This window comes from Dermacentor albipictus, chromosome 5, assembly GCF_038994185.2.
Source record: "Dermacentor albipictus isolate Rhodes 1998 colony chromosome 5, USDA_Dalb.pri_finalv2, whole genome shotgun sequence".
Classification (NCBI taxonomy): domain Eukaryota; kingdom Metazoa; phylum Arthropoda; class Arachnida; order Ixodida; family Ixodidae; genus Dermacentor; species Dermacentor albipictus.
In genome coordinates this window covers 126777467-126791479 of record NC_091825.1, presented here as the reverse complement: position 1 = coordinate 126791479, position 14013 = coordinate 126777467, and the positions used below count along the sequence as shown (strand labels likewise).

At 47.3% G+C, this 14013-nt stretch overlaps 1 protein-coding gene across 4 annotated transcripts in view; it reads right to left on the bottom strand.

The window, feature by feature from the left end:
• LOC135913937 (SEC14-like protein 2) overlaps positions 1-14012 on the bottom strand; it is a 29079-nt gene extending 15067 nt beyond the window's left edge. For 3 of the 4 annotated variants that reach the window (XM_065446634.1, XM_070538867.1, XM_070538868.1), the window contains exons 1-2: positions 13940-14012; positions 1052-1121 (exon numbers count right to left, since the gene is read on the bottom strand). In XM_065446634.1, the coding sequence (XP_065302706.1) occupies positions 1052-1121; positions 13940-13993 (124 nt within the window). In that variant the 5' untranslated portion in view covers positions 13994-14012. The remainder of the gene's footprint in view (positions 1-1051; positions 1122-13939) is intronic. The other variant, XM_070538869.1, reaches the window with a different exon arrangement.
• Between the last annotated feature and the right edge of the window lies 1 nt (position 14013).

The window sequence follows — 14013 nt, the reverse complement described above, 5'->3', positions numbered from 1 at the left end:
CATAAAACGACTTTTTCTTAAGAAATTAAGAGGAACAAACACTGCATTTTTTGTCACAAGCTTCACGGCTCATGTTTGAGAAATGTGATCCGCAAAATTATTTTCACATGGATATGCCTTGCGGTCTCACCCGTTGGAATTTGTAAATTGCAATATACGAGAAGAAAGGGTGTTAACCGAGGGGTCCGATTGTTATTAGTCATATCATAAGAAGCGGACAGAGACTGACACCAAGGAAAACATAGGCGAAATTACTTGTTCTTAATAAATGAAATAAAGAAACGATCAATTATTGGAAGCGAAATTGGATGAAAAAACAACTGGCCGGAGGTGGGGAACGATCCCACAACCTTCGCATTTCGCGTGCAATGGTCTACCGATTCAGCTCCCGCGGCGCCGTTTCCCCATCCACTTTCTTGGGTATTTATGTTTCCTAGCAGAACCCTGAGAGTGTTAGCCAGCGCCACTACTCACAGACCTTGGCGGCGGGCCCATCTGTTAACCCACTTTCTTCTCCTCCTCCTAATCTATGCAATAAGTGTTTGCAGCTGACCAGTGTTATTAGACATTCAGAGCACGAAGAGAAATGCAGGAAGGTTAACGTGGTTTCTCCATGCTATAGGTAAGGGAACCATGGGAGCAGGGGTAGAGGTAATGAAAGAAGTGAAAAGTGTCGACTGAGCATTCAAAGACCCATATCAATGCACCATTCGTAATGCTGTATGGGATATAGTTGCATCGCTAACGTGGCACACTCAGGCACATTGGCACGAAAACACAAAACAAACACGAACCTTGAGCAAAACCCATACCATATCCACACGCCATGCAGTGATGGCATAGAAACTAGCCCCCGTCGAAGCACTTATGAACACTCTGCAAAGGCTTGATACCAGCATGAAGTTCGCGGCTTTTATGAGTACGCATTGATATGAATGCATTGGGCAGAGGCATGGGGTCAAGCCTTATCACAGCACAGACCGCCTTTCGATGGCGTTGGCGTGATGAAACTGGTGGTGAGAATGTCTGTTGCGACGATTCGCCCACTCACCTCGTAGCCAGCGCAGCAGGCATGCATCCGAGTGCCAAGGCTTTTTCACATCTGCCACGGCTTCGCGGAACTGCACAGAAGACAGGACCCGGGATTAGATGGTTGGTTCAACAGTTCACTGATAGACCTAATAAATAACAGCTTGAACAGTATGGATCTTAATATAAAGGGAAAGTGTTACACAAGCCTTACCAGTATTTCAAGATGATTGCACAAAAATCATATTAAGAGCATTCTGGGGTTTTACGTGCCAAAATCACGATTTCATTACGAAGCACGCCGTAGTGGGGTGATTCTGGATTAAGTTTGAGCACCAGGGGACCTTTAACGTACCCTCAATACACGGGAATTATTTGCTTTTCGCCCCTATCGAAATGCGGCCGCCGTGGCCGGGATTTGACCCCGCGACCTCGTGCTTGGCAGTGCAACACCATAGCCGTTTAGCCACCGCGGGTAAAAATGTTATGAAATGAAACAACGACAGCGGAAAAATTGCCTTCCTGGTTGATACAGCTACTTGCTTTTAAACAGAGACCTTCTAGCGTCTTATCTTTACTGGGCCATTCAAGGCTTCAGTGAGGCACTCTTTGGCCACTTCTGGCCCTTGCACCATTAAACTGCAATCATCATCATCAAGGCTTGAGTGAGCGAATAAATATTAAAACTGAGTTCTGCACAAATTAACGAAGCAGACGCTCTTGAAGCTAAAAAGAGAGAGAGCGCTAGTCGAAACGTACGTAAAGACTCGGGCATCCCTGTAGCATAAGTAACAAAAGATAATATGCCTCTTTTGCCCCGGTTAGGTTCGAATGGCAATCAGTATGTGTAACATTACTAAACATTTCAATTAGTTCAGGTCGATGCAGGATGATGCATGTCAGGTTGTTCGACAAACATATATGACGGCTATCTGATATAGTAAGACAATTTGCCATTTAACTGACTACTTCTCGAGAGGTCAACTAAAGAAAACAACGAAAGCAAGGATCGGATCGGATCGGAAAACATTTATTGGGCTCTAGAAAAGAGATCTTCGCGGCTTCAGACGGCGTCTTCCATCTTCTGATGGATTCTTCTGTCTGCAATCACAGGGTTGGTGCCCTAGTCCAAGGCTCCACTGAGTATGGCCAACCCGCGAGCTCGCTCTACTAGGCGCTTTTGGCCGTTCAAGCTTACGCTGGAAAGCATACTCTCCCACTGTTCCGCACTCGGGTTTTTAATTTTATAGATAGTTGGGGACTCAATATTTTGACAGGCCCATGATATGTGGTACAGATCTGGTTTCTCTCCACACCATGGGCACTTAGCCTCATATTGCGTAGGGAAAATTTTATTCAGAAGGTTTAGATTCGGGAAAGTACCCGTCTGCAGTTGTCGCCATGCAACAGCATCCTCTCTGCTTAGATCCTTATCCGGGGGTGGATACTTCAGTCTGACCCCTTTATAATAATTTAGTATATCTGAGTAGCCCATGGGTAGTGACTCGGGTTCCTCAAGGCTGGATGTGTCGGACGCCCGGTTGGTATGCCCTCGAGCTATCCTATCCGCCTCTTGGTTCCCTGTTATGCCAGTGTGCCCTGGTACCCAGATTATGCAAGAAAAATACCACGGGCGGGAAGGAGCACATAAGAGAAAGAAAGGGCGAGAAGCTTGTTTTAAGAAACTCCTAAAACGGTTGCACCCTTTGGGGTGTATATTTGTCCCACAACAATAATCGTCATCTGCCTTGCTTGCGTTTCCTTTCTTGAAACTCGGTGCTCGCTGCTTTCCTGTCGAGAATGCTGCGTCACACTGATAACGCGCATGCCGTTCGTGACTGGGAAGTACCGGGCTCGCAGCATTAAAGAAAGGAAACGCGGGCAAGAGAGATGACGATTATGGTTGTGGGACAAGATAAGCCCCAAAGGGTGCAAATTTTTAGAGCGCAGCTCTTTGGCGTCCGTTCCTGGGTTTCGCGTCGTCGTCGGCGTTGTCGTCGGCCTCGTAACCAGCTCCGCCCCCCTTTCATCCCCCCAGCGCTAGCAGCGACCGACTGATACCGCTGGATGCCGCTGACGCCGCTAGAGAGTCAAGATAACGTGACTGCATAGAACACCGTCGCCGCCATGCAGAAAGACGAGGAAAGGGTCCCCCCCCCCCCCTGTTCTTGTGTGGCGGATAGGGTGCTCTTCAGTTGCCGACGCGCCGGTTATTTCACGTAGGCCCCGGCACGTCGACGAATACGTGACCACCTTCCCACGGCTAGACCTGGTTCTTAGCGCTGCGGAAGCGAGGGTATCATATTGTTTGTGTCGGCATCGGCGGCGTTGTCCCTGAAACCAACTCCGCAGCTGGGGTTGACTCACTATCGGCGTCAGCGGCATCAGTCAGTCGCTGCTATCTCTTCCCTCCTCCCTTTATCGTGTTGTCCGCTTGCTGCGCGCGCTTCTGCCCCCATCGTTTGCCGCTGGGTGTACACGCCGCCCCCCTCCCCCCTCTTCCTGCGAGTCTCCGGTTGTCAAAGCGCCGGCTCGAACTTAATTCCTTTCTTCGCTCCTCCTCCAATGCAACCCCTGTGCGGTGGCAATCAGAGAGCCAGATCGGTGGCGGCGGATCTGTATATGTGCACCGCCCGAGCCGAAATTGCCGCTGCCGTTCGCCCTGTGCGGTGGCAATCAGAGAGCTAGATCGGTGGCGGCGGATCTGTATATGTGCACCGCCCGAGCCGAAATTGCCGCTGCCGTTCGCCACTGCGAAATTATCTGCCAGTTCTTCCTGAGCCATGAGCGAGACGACCGATGGAACTATCTACTTGCGCACAGGTCTCTCTGCAATACCAGTCGAAATGTTTGGCACGTCACATGAAGTTGGCGAACTGTGCGCCGCAAAGTTGCCCAACGGCTTGCTGGTAGTAGCTGCCTACTTCGCCCCTACCGCACTCACGAAAGACGTCGTGCACTTCCTGCAACTCGCATTAACCGTCCATCGATCCACACCGATGTTAGTAGTGGGGGACTTTAATGTTGACATAAAGACAAACAGCAATTTCCTAACACTTATGCGGGAGAACATCCCGTTCCTCTCGCTCGTAACGCGTCCCACGGCTGTGACAACCTCGCGAGGCACTTGTATAGATCTCGTCTTTGAGAATCAAGCATTGGTGTACCAAGTCGAACATATATCAGTCTATTTCTCCGACCACAAAGCTTCCTTCATGACTGTCAAGAACTGTTAGTGGAGTCTTTGTTAAAGGAATACGTGTGAAAAATAAACAAAAAATTCTGTGATAGCGCATACATGTGTTGCTCGATTTCTTTGCCTCAATCTATCGAAAAGGTGAAACAGCTTATTTGCTGCGCTCAAATTTCGCATTAGGAAGTAACGTAATCGTCGGTAATTTTTTTTTCTAAGAGTGTACACTCTTAGAAAAATTTACACCCTTTGGGGCGTATCTTGTCCCACAACAATAATCGTCATCCGTGCTGCCCGCGTTTCCTTTCTTTAACGCTGCGAGCCCGGTACTTCCCAGTCACGAACGGCATGCGCGTTATCAGTGTGACGCAGCATTCTCGACAGGAAAGTAGCGAGCGCCGAGTTTCAAGAAAGGAAACGCAAGCAAGACAGATGACGATTATTGTTGTGGGACAAATACACACCTCAAGGGGGACGAAGAAGAAGAAGCATCGAAGAACATGGAGAAAGATCGGCTCCCGCTTTCAACATCGGTTTCGACCCATTAGTCTGAGTGTATCCTTGGTTCGGTTACATCAATCGACGCTTAGCATCAAGAGGATTACGGCGACACCAGGATTTCTACGGTGGGTCGACTATTCACATTTTAAGAGACTTTTCGAGCAGCCACCATTGCCGCCGCGCTAGGCCAGGTGCTGCCTGAGTGTGGCAATTGGAGGCGAGTCAGGCATGCAAGTCATGATGGATGGGGAGGAACTACCTCCCGACAAGTGCACCGAAGAGTACGGATGGCAGGCAGCAGTTTCTAGGCGAATTTCTACCAGATCCGCTGTTAGCGGCAATTCAGCCGGAGCTAGGCCTCATATGGCTACGTCGCCTAGAACATTCGAGAACGGCAGTCGAGTCAAGAACAGGGTCGCCAGGGCATCCCGAATGCCATACTTGCCGAAAGATCACTTTAAAATCATACTCCGACCACGCGGCGGACTCAATATTAGCAAGATTGGCTCTACCAAGATAGGCAAAACCATCGTTGAAGCAGCTGGTCTAAGCTCGGACCACATTGCATCAGACATCATATGCCCGAACGTGAACCAAAACATAATTGTGGCGAGTACGCCGCAACGAGAGAATGCTGAGAAATATGTGAGAATCAGGTCAATTAACCTGAATGGATGCAGCTTCGAGATCAACGCATATGAGGCTGCACCTCACAACACGTGCAAGGGAGTGATAAGGAACGTTGACTTAGCAGATGGCCCGACGGAGCTGGAGAAGAACATAGTCAACTCAAGAAACCCTTTGGCTCTCGCCGTTAAAAGAATCAAGAATACCGGTACGGTGATCATCGCCTTTGATGGACACAAGGTTCCGAATTTCGTCAGATATGGCCCGGTCCTTGTAAGGTGTTCACTATACAAGAAACAAGTCGACGTATGCTACGCTTGCGGTCGGCTCGGTCACAGAGCTGATGTGTGCCCGTCTCCGCAAGAGAGAATATGCCGAGGCTGTGGTGCAGTGAATCCGACTGACAAACATCAGTGCCAACCCAGGTGTGAACTGTGTGGTGGCCCACACCCAACTGCGGACAAAGTGTGTAAGCAGCGCTATACAACTCCATACGTGGTCAGAAAACGGAGAAACGAAAGAGCACTAGCAACCAACGTCAACAAGGACAATAACGACACGCAGCCAAGCTCAAGGTCCCGCGGCAGGTCCAGGTCCCGCAGTCGCTCACGCTCCAGGGGAAGAAGCGTGTCCAGATCCCGACCCAGATCCAGATCCCAATCCAGGACGCGATCCGGATCAAGAGATCGGAGCCAACAGGCTGCATCGAAACCCGGGGAAGGAATCAACGGATCCACATGGGCCGACAAAGTCAAGGGAACGGCCATAGCGGACAAGACGCCTCCTCACCGGGACAACAATAAAACAAGACTTATCTGGGCCGACGACGCGCGTACCGATCCAGTAAGTGCCATGCTTTGTGACCCACCCCCAGAGCAAAGTAAGGATCGTGAAATAGAAAGACTTAAGAAAGAGAATGCAGAACTAAGGGAAATGAATCAGAACATGATTAGAGAGATGACGGCAATAAGGAAACTTGAATTAGGAAGGAACAGCGCCAACTAAGACGAACACAAGAGGGGAGAACGACACAGGACAAGCGCAATTCAAGTATGCACCATCTAGCCCAAATGAATGTTCTCCTGAAATAAGGAAACTCTTAAGCGAGGCTAAACAAGCAGAAAACAAAGATAGCACTAATACACGCAAAGAAGCCCCAGTCCCGGCGCCTGCTGGTGAAGGCCCAATGTCAGCCAAGCGTAGGGCTGTTGAAAGTAAACTCAAGAACACTGAAACACACATGGAGGAAGTCAAACAAGCGCTGGCGTCTTTTAAAGACAACATGCAGATGCTTATGGACAGTGTCTCACAGTTGACAATGAATGTAGGCCATATACAGACGGCACTGAATGACCCTAAGGAGGGACTGAAGGCTTTTGGCGAAAGAATTAAAACCCTGGAAATGATGACTATGTCAATGGACGTAAGGGAACAATGCGGGTCGTCATTCCTCAGAGCTACACTAACTCCCCAGGCGGGGGAGATGAATATGCAATATGGCTCACAATAAGAGGGAATTTCGAATATGGCAGTGGAATTGCGGGGGGTACAATAACAAACGTTCCATCATCCAGCAATACCTTAGGTCACTTCAGTCTAAACCGGATATTATCGCACTTCAAGAGACAGGATATGGATATGTCACACTCACTGGATACAGAGCCATAGAGTGTCAAACGTTAGGTAGGGGCCTGTACGTGCTTGTAAATAAGCAGCTTACACACATCCCACATGAATTAGGCGTCATAGACAAAAACCTAGAGTACCTCATGGTTGAGGTTGTAGTACCAACTTCACACAAAAATCAAAGGAACAATAGCTTATTCGTACTCAACATTTACAGTAATCCGAAACACCAGAAACAACACTTCAAGAGATTATTCGAAAAGGCTACTAATTTAGCTGGAAGTAGACCTCTGATTATATTAGGAGACTTCAATGCAGCCCACGAGCTATGGGGCTACGTTAGGACGAATGCCAAGGGCAGGAATCTGTGGAATCACGCGGATGAGCTAGACCTGGTCTTAGTCACGGATAAGACACATCCTACAAGGCTTGGCAATTCTGTCTGCAGAGACACCACACCTGACCTTACGTTCATTAAGAACACAGAGCATGTTTCATGGACTAATACAAACATGAATTTTGGCAGCGATCATTACGTAATAGAAGTCACACTGGAAGTTGAGAAAGGCCGAACTCGAGAATTCGAGGTCGTAGATTGGGACCTTTTTCGTAAATTAAGAGCCCAAAGCGGAAAAGAAACCACCAAACTCAATCTCAGAGACTGGTGTGAGGGCATCAGAAGGGACATCAAAACAGCGTCCAAAAGAATTGTTACAGATACTAATGTAGAGGCAATGGACTCGAAACTTGCCCACTTAATAGAAGCCAAGGAAGCCATAACCCGAAGGTGGCGGGCACAAAGGCTAAATCGTAGGCTCAGAAAAAGAATCGCAGAACTTAAGAAACAAATCGAACAATACTGTAACACCCTCTGCCAGCAACAGTGGGACGAGTTTTGTGAGTCAATCGATGGGCAAATCAGGAACGGCAAGGCGTGGAAATTGATCAAGCATCTGCTGGATGAAAAAGGCACTAAAGCCAACCAAAGACACAGCCTTGCCCGAGCCATACACGTAGCCCTTAGGGATCAGCCCATCGAAACAGTTACCAAACAACTAATTGACAAATACCTACCAGTTAGAAATGAGCAGGACCAGCCACTTCCATCAGAATACAGGGGAGCCGCTCAACCGGAACTCGACCAACCCTTCACCATATCCGAAATCCGGAGGGTGTTAAGTGAACTAAATCGAAATTCAGCCCCCGGTCCTGATGGAGTAACAAACAGATCACTTAGAAATCTCGATGAGCCGTCCATTGAATCGCTGACAGACTTCATTAATGAAGCATGGATCTCAGGCGAAGTCCCAGAAGAATGGAAAACTTCACAGGTTATACTAATACCCAAACCGGGTAAACCTCCAAGCTTGGACAACTTAAGGCCAATATCACTTACATCATGCGTGGGGAAGGTCGCTGAACACGCAATCCTTAACAGGCTAAAAGACCACTTAGAAGACAATAATATATACACTCACAACATGCTGGGTTTTAGGTCTGCACTTTCCACGCAGGATGCCATGAAGCAAATTAAACACCACATACTCGACGGATATTCTAGAAATACTAAGGCCATATTGGGATTAGACTTGGAAAAAGCGTTCGACAGAATCAAGCATGAGTACATCCTCAGAACGATAGAAGACATTGGACTCGGGTTGAGGATGTTTAAATACATCAAATCCTTTCTCGAAGCACGCACGGCGAAGATAAAGGTCGGAGACACAAACTCGGAAGTGGTTCAGCTCGGAGATCGAGGAACCCCCCAAGGATCGGTGATCTCTCCCGTCCTTTTCAACCTGTGCATGATTGGTCTGTCCAGAAAGCTGGGCAAGATTAACGGCATTGACCATACCATATATGCTGATGATCTCACTGTATGGTGTGCTGGTGGCAGTGAAGGGCAGATACAGGACGCACTGACTGAAGCGATCAAGACGGTGGAAGAATACCTGAGGCCCACTGGACTCAGGTGCTCCCCCCACAAATCGGAGTTACTACTTTATAGACGTGAAAAGGGGGGCAGGCCTAAGGGCTGGAAACCTCTATCGGAAAGCAATATACACCTACATACAGAAAATGGTGCCAATATACCCAGAGTCAACGTGATCAGGGTACTAGGCTTTTTCATTGATGCAAACGGTGGAAACCATACCGAGGTGAAGAAAATCACCCTTAAAACGGATAACGCGTGCAGGATGATCAGGCGCCTGGCAGGAAGACACAAGGGCATGAAAGAAGATAACCTCATCAGGATAATCAACTCATTCGTACTCTGTCATATATCATACGCCGCTGCCATGTACAATTGGACGCAGTTTCAACTCAAAAAGCTTGACGCAGTGATCAAGAAGGTTGTTAAAAGCGCATTGGGGCTCCCAATTCGAACCAGCACTGCAAAACTGCTCAAATTAGGAATACACAACACGACCATGGAGATCGCGGAGGCTCAAGAAACATCACAAATAGCGAGACTATCTACAACCAGCACGGGAAGATCAATCCTGGACAAGATCATGATCAACCCCATTACGGATTCAGCACAGTACGTTAAAGTTAATCAAGAATTCGCAGACAACATAATTGTCGCACCTCTACCCAGGAATATGCACCCAAAACATAATATCAACAGGAGAGTCGCACGAGCCAGGGCGTTAATCGAGAAAATGGATAAAGGGGGCAGAGGAGCCTGCTTTGTCGATTCGGCTGCCTACAAAGATCTAACTAAGTTCGCGGCGGTGGTAGTAGATCACCAGGGCAATTGCGCAAACTGCGCCACGGTCTACACTAACAAACCTGAAGACGCTGAACAAGTTGCCATTGCATTGGCACTAACAGACGATAGATTCATCGACTCGAAAACGGCTATAAGAGCTTTCAATAGGGGAAAGATTGCCCCGCAGGCTGCGAGAATAATTAACAAAAGGCAAACAAATGTTACACGTTACATTTATTGGTTCCCGGCGCACCTTGGTTCACTTGATGGCATTCCCGTCAATCCAAATGAATCGGCCAACAGCGTCGCCCGCGACCTTACAGACCGGGCCGCTTTTACATATGGTTTTGATTCTGCTGGATTGGAGAACTTACATAGAGATACGCTCATTACATACAATGAAATTACAAAACATTACTACATGGGAAGGAGGGAGTTTCCACCCCCTCACTATAGGCTAAACAGAGCACAAGCAGTTACACTTAGACAATTACAGACAGAGTCTTATTATTCACCTGCACAAATAAAGAAATGGTATAACATTGCAGACATGAATATTATATGCAAAGCATGCAAACAGGAGATATGCACGCTTGAACATCTGCTCTGGGAGTGTGGGTCGCTCGGCCCTGGCATTTCCCGGAATCGGTTTTTAGGAATGATCAGATCTCCTGATCATATCCCTCAAGTCCTGGCTGTCCAGTACGCCCGTGATAGAGCTAGGAGGCTTGACCTCCCGGTCCCAACATGGAACTAGCCAGGCAGGTGGCAACACCTTGTACAGGACCAGATTAAAGTTTTTCCTCCTCCTCCTCCTCCACACACCTCAAAGGGTGCAACCGTTTTAAGAGTGTAGCCTATCACTAACACTTTTAGAAAATTTTACACCCTTTGGGGCGTATCTTGTCCCACAACAAAAATCGTCATCCGTGCTGCCCGCGTTTCCTTTCTTTAACGCTGCGAGCCCGGTACTTTCCAGTCACGAACGGCATGCGCCTTATCAGTGTGACGCAGCATTCTCGACAGGAAAGTAGCGAGCGCCGAGTTTTCAGAAAAGGAAACGCAAGCAAGGCAGATGACGATTACTGTTCACTCTTAAAATGGTTGCACCCTTTGGGGTGTATATTTGGCTGGCTGCGTTTCACCCTTGGGGGTGAAACGTTTGCACCCTTTGGGGTGTATACATCTGGCTGGCTCCGTTTCCGTTCCTGAAAACTCGGCGCTCGCTACTTTCCTGTCGAGAATGATGCGTCACGCTGATAACGCGCGTGCCGTTCGTGACTGGGAAGTACCGGACTCGCAGCGTTAAAGGAAGGAAACACGGGCAAGACAGATGACGATTATTGTTGTGGGACAAGATAAACCCCAAAGGGTGTAATTTTTTCTAAGAGTGTTGTGGGACAAATATACACCCCAAAGGGTGCAACCGTTTTAAGAGTGAAGGGCCTCTCATCGGCCATTCAATTGCACTCTAAAGAAAGTTTACACCCTTTGGGGTGTACATCTGCCACAGAACGATAATCGTCATCTGCCTTGCTTGCGTTTCCTTTCTTGAAAACGCCGCGCCCGCTACTTTCCTCTCGGCAATGCCATGTCATGCTGATAACGCGCATGCTGTTTGTTACTGGTAAGTTGCGGGCTCGCAGCGTTAAAGAAAGGAAATGCGGACAACACAGAATACGTTTATTGTTGTGTGGCAAGATACGACTCAAAGGGCGTAAACTTTTCTTACATTGTCGACATTAATGCTTTTGCATTCGCAACTCACAAGAAGTGCTTAGGTGTCCTCGGGTTTTTGCGGCTACAGTCTTCATAAGAACACTTGCAAAACCACCTGCAACTTGGCCAATCCCCACTTAAATGGCTATCAACCGTTCTTTGGCAACAAACAGAAATTCGCTGCGCGTCTCTCATCGTGTTGTTGGGCTGTGACGTGTTTCTACAAGGTCAAGCATGTCCTGTGCTGGGGTTTACCGCGTTTTGTTAGAAAAAAAGAAGCGCTCGCTCTGGAATGTCCAATACGTTGCTCAAGGAGCACGATCGTCGCTGAAATCTGCAGCGCGTGCCTTCTCGCAGGGTGAATGATCTAGCAACCGTCGACACATCCTTCTCACATAGTCAGCTGCTCATTTCATACCGAAACGTCGCTATGCAGTATCAACGCGTTTTCTTTCTGCCTCCTTCGAGTGGGGAAGATATCGATCAAATTATATTAATTGCTCTAACGGGAAAATGTTTCTCTCAATTCATTCCCCGCTTTCATTTATATTAGCATTGCGCGCGCAGATGTCCTCTACTCCCCGGATCGTGAAAAACAGACACACACGAACGAGAGGAGCAACTTACCACTCGCAGCGAAGGCTGCACGTACATGCCTAATATATGCAGTGCTAGAGGAAAAAATATGACGGTGACCTGGGTATTCCTTTGCACTAGGTCCTCCAGCTGTTGTCACTGAAGCCAAAGGTACAGACTGGTGCGAATGCTGTCGTATACAGTGGGAAAAGAATCACCTAAAGGAACCCTAAGGGCTTGAGGGTTGAAGCAAAGGCTAGCGTTTAACACATGTGAACCGTGAGTGTGAACCGTGGACACTGCAACAGTTTGTTGTTTTTCCATGGTTTGTTCAAGCGATGTTAGATCCAGTGACCAGTGCACTTTTTATCGACGTGAGAAATTAAGTGTAGTTGGCCCCAAGAGATCGGGCCGGCTATTCATTTTCGCATAGAAATGCATGACCAGTCGCATATAATAACAAACGTAAAGCAAATATGTGAAGTAATATTACAATAAATCCCCAAAGCATGAAATATTTCTCCACAGAAATACAATTAAAACGCCACAGACGCTATAAAATTAAGACGCGCTACAAATGCTCAGTACGCTCCAGGAGAGACAAATTGGCAAAGATGCGTTTCCGATCTAAACTGCATAAAACATGGAATGTCATTTTAACCTGGAGAAATGTGCGTTCACTTCTTATCCTAATATTTATTCCCCAGTCAACATGACTAGCTTCCAAAAACTCTTCAACTGCAACAAGTGTTCGTTTCTGAAGAGTAGCGATGTCCTCACGCGAGAAATGCGTTATTTTGGTGGGGCCCTCCGAGCGGGTTAAAAAAAAGGATAGTTGACATTGTTAACGAAAACGAGTGTAAGGGTTTATTATTCCAACAGCAAAAGTTGCGACTCCAATCCCGTATGCCCCACGTACGGACAATCTTGATCACCTGGCGTTCTTTACTGTCAACTTTAATGTCGGCACAAGGGTGCGTTTGCGTTTCGCATCCTATACATAAATGGCAACCGCGGCCGAAAATTGAACACGCGGCTTTTGCGGGCTCTGGAAGGCCATAGTCATAGACGCGGTGACCGAGTGGCGACGAGTTTCCTGGCTAGCTATTAAACTGTTCTTCGTGATCTTGGACCGTAAACGCAAACAAAAATATTTAACAAATAAAAAAAAAGCACGTGCGCGTTTACATGCACTCGCGCAAACGCGCGAGAAATGCGGCCTAGCGCGCACTTGAGCGGAATACAAAAATTTCACGCTTAGGAAAAGCTTCAAGCTCATTCAAAGGTACTGTTTGGGAGTCAGCACCTTGGTCAGATCTGTAGAAAGAAAACTGTCCCTCCAATTTCGCAGTCACGCAAGGTTTATCTGTCGAGAACAACAAACCAGGAATTGTCAAATCCACGCGTTGTGACGTTCGCTCGCAAACACACACAAATAAAACTTTCCGAACACCCGCTTCCGCACTGAATCTCGTCGAGGCACGTTTCCGCATCTGCCAGTATACAGTGAAAGCTGTGAGGAAAAACGGCGAGACTCATACAATTTTCTTATCACCGCGTATTACTCGAATGGTTGTCGAACTGAAGGATGTACAAGACGCAATTGAATTTGGCACGAAGCGTTATTCTGTATTCGTAAGGTGTTTATTCTTACCACCATTTCAAATGTTTCAAAGAATATTTCTCTCTCGCTCATTCTATTTCCCTTCTACTTTCTGCTTCTACTCTTCCTGCTTTTCCCTTCCCTATGTAGGGTAGCAAACCGAATTTCTGTGGTCTCGTTAACCTGTCAACCATTCTGTTTACTATCCGTATATATATATATATATATATATATATATATATATATATATATATATATATATATATATATATATATATATATATATATATATATATATATATATATATATGTATATATATAAGCTTGACCTGGTACTGTTCAGTCCTACCTTGTCGAGAGCAGCCTGTTGACGCGCGCTCAAGTCACCCAGGTATCCACTCATGGCTCCAGCTGCGGCGAGTC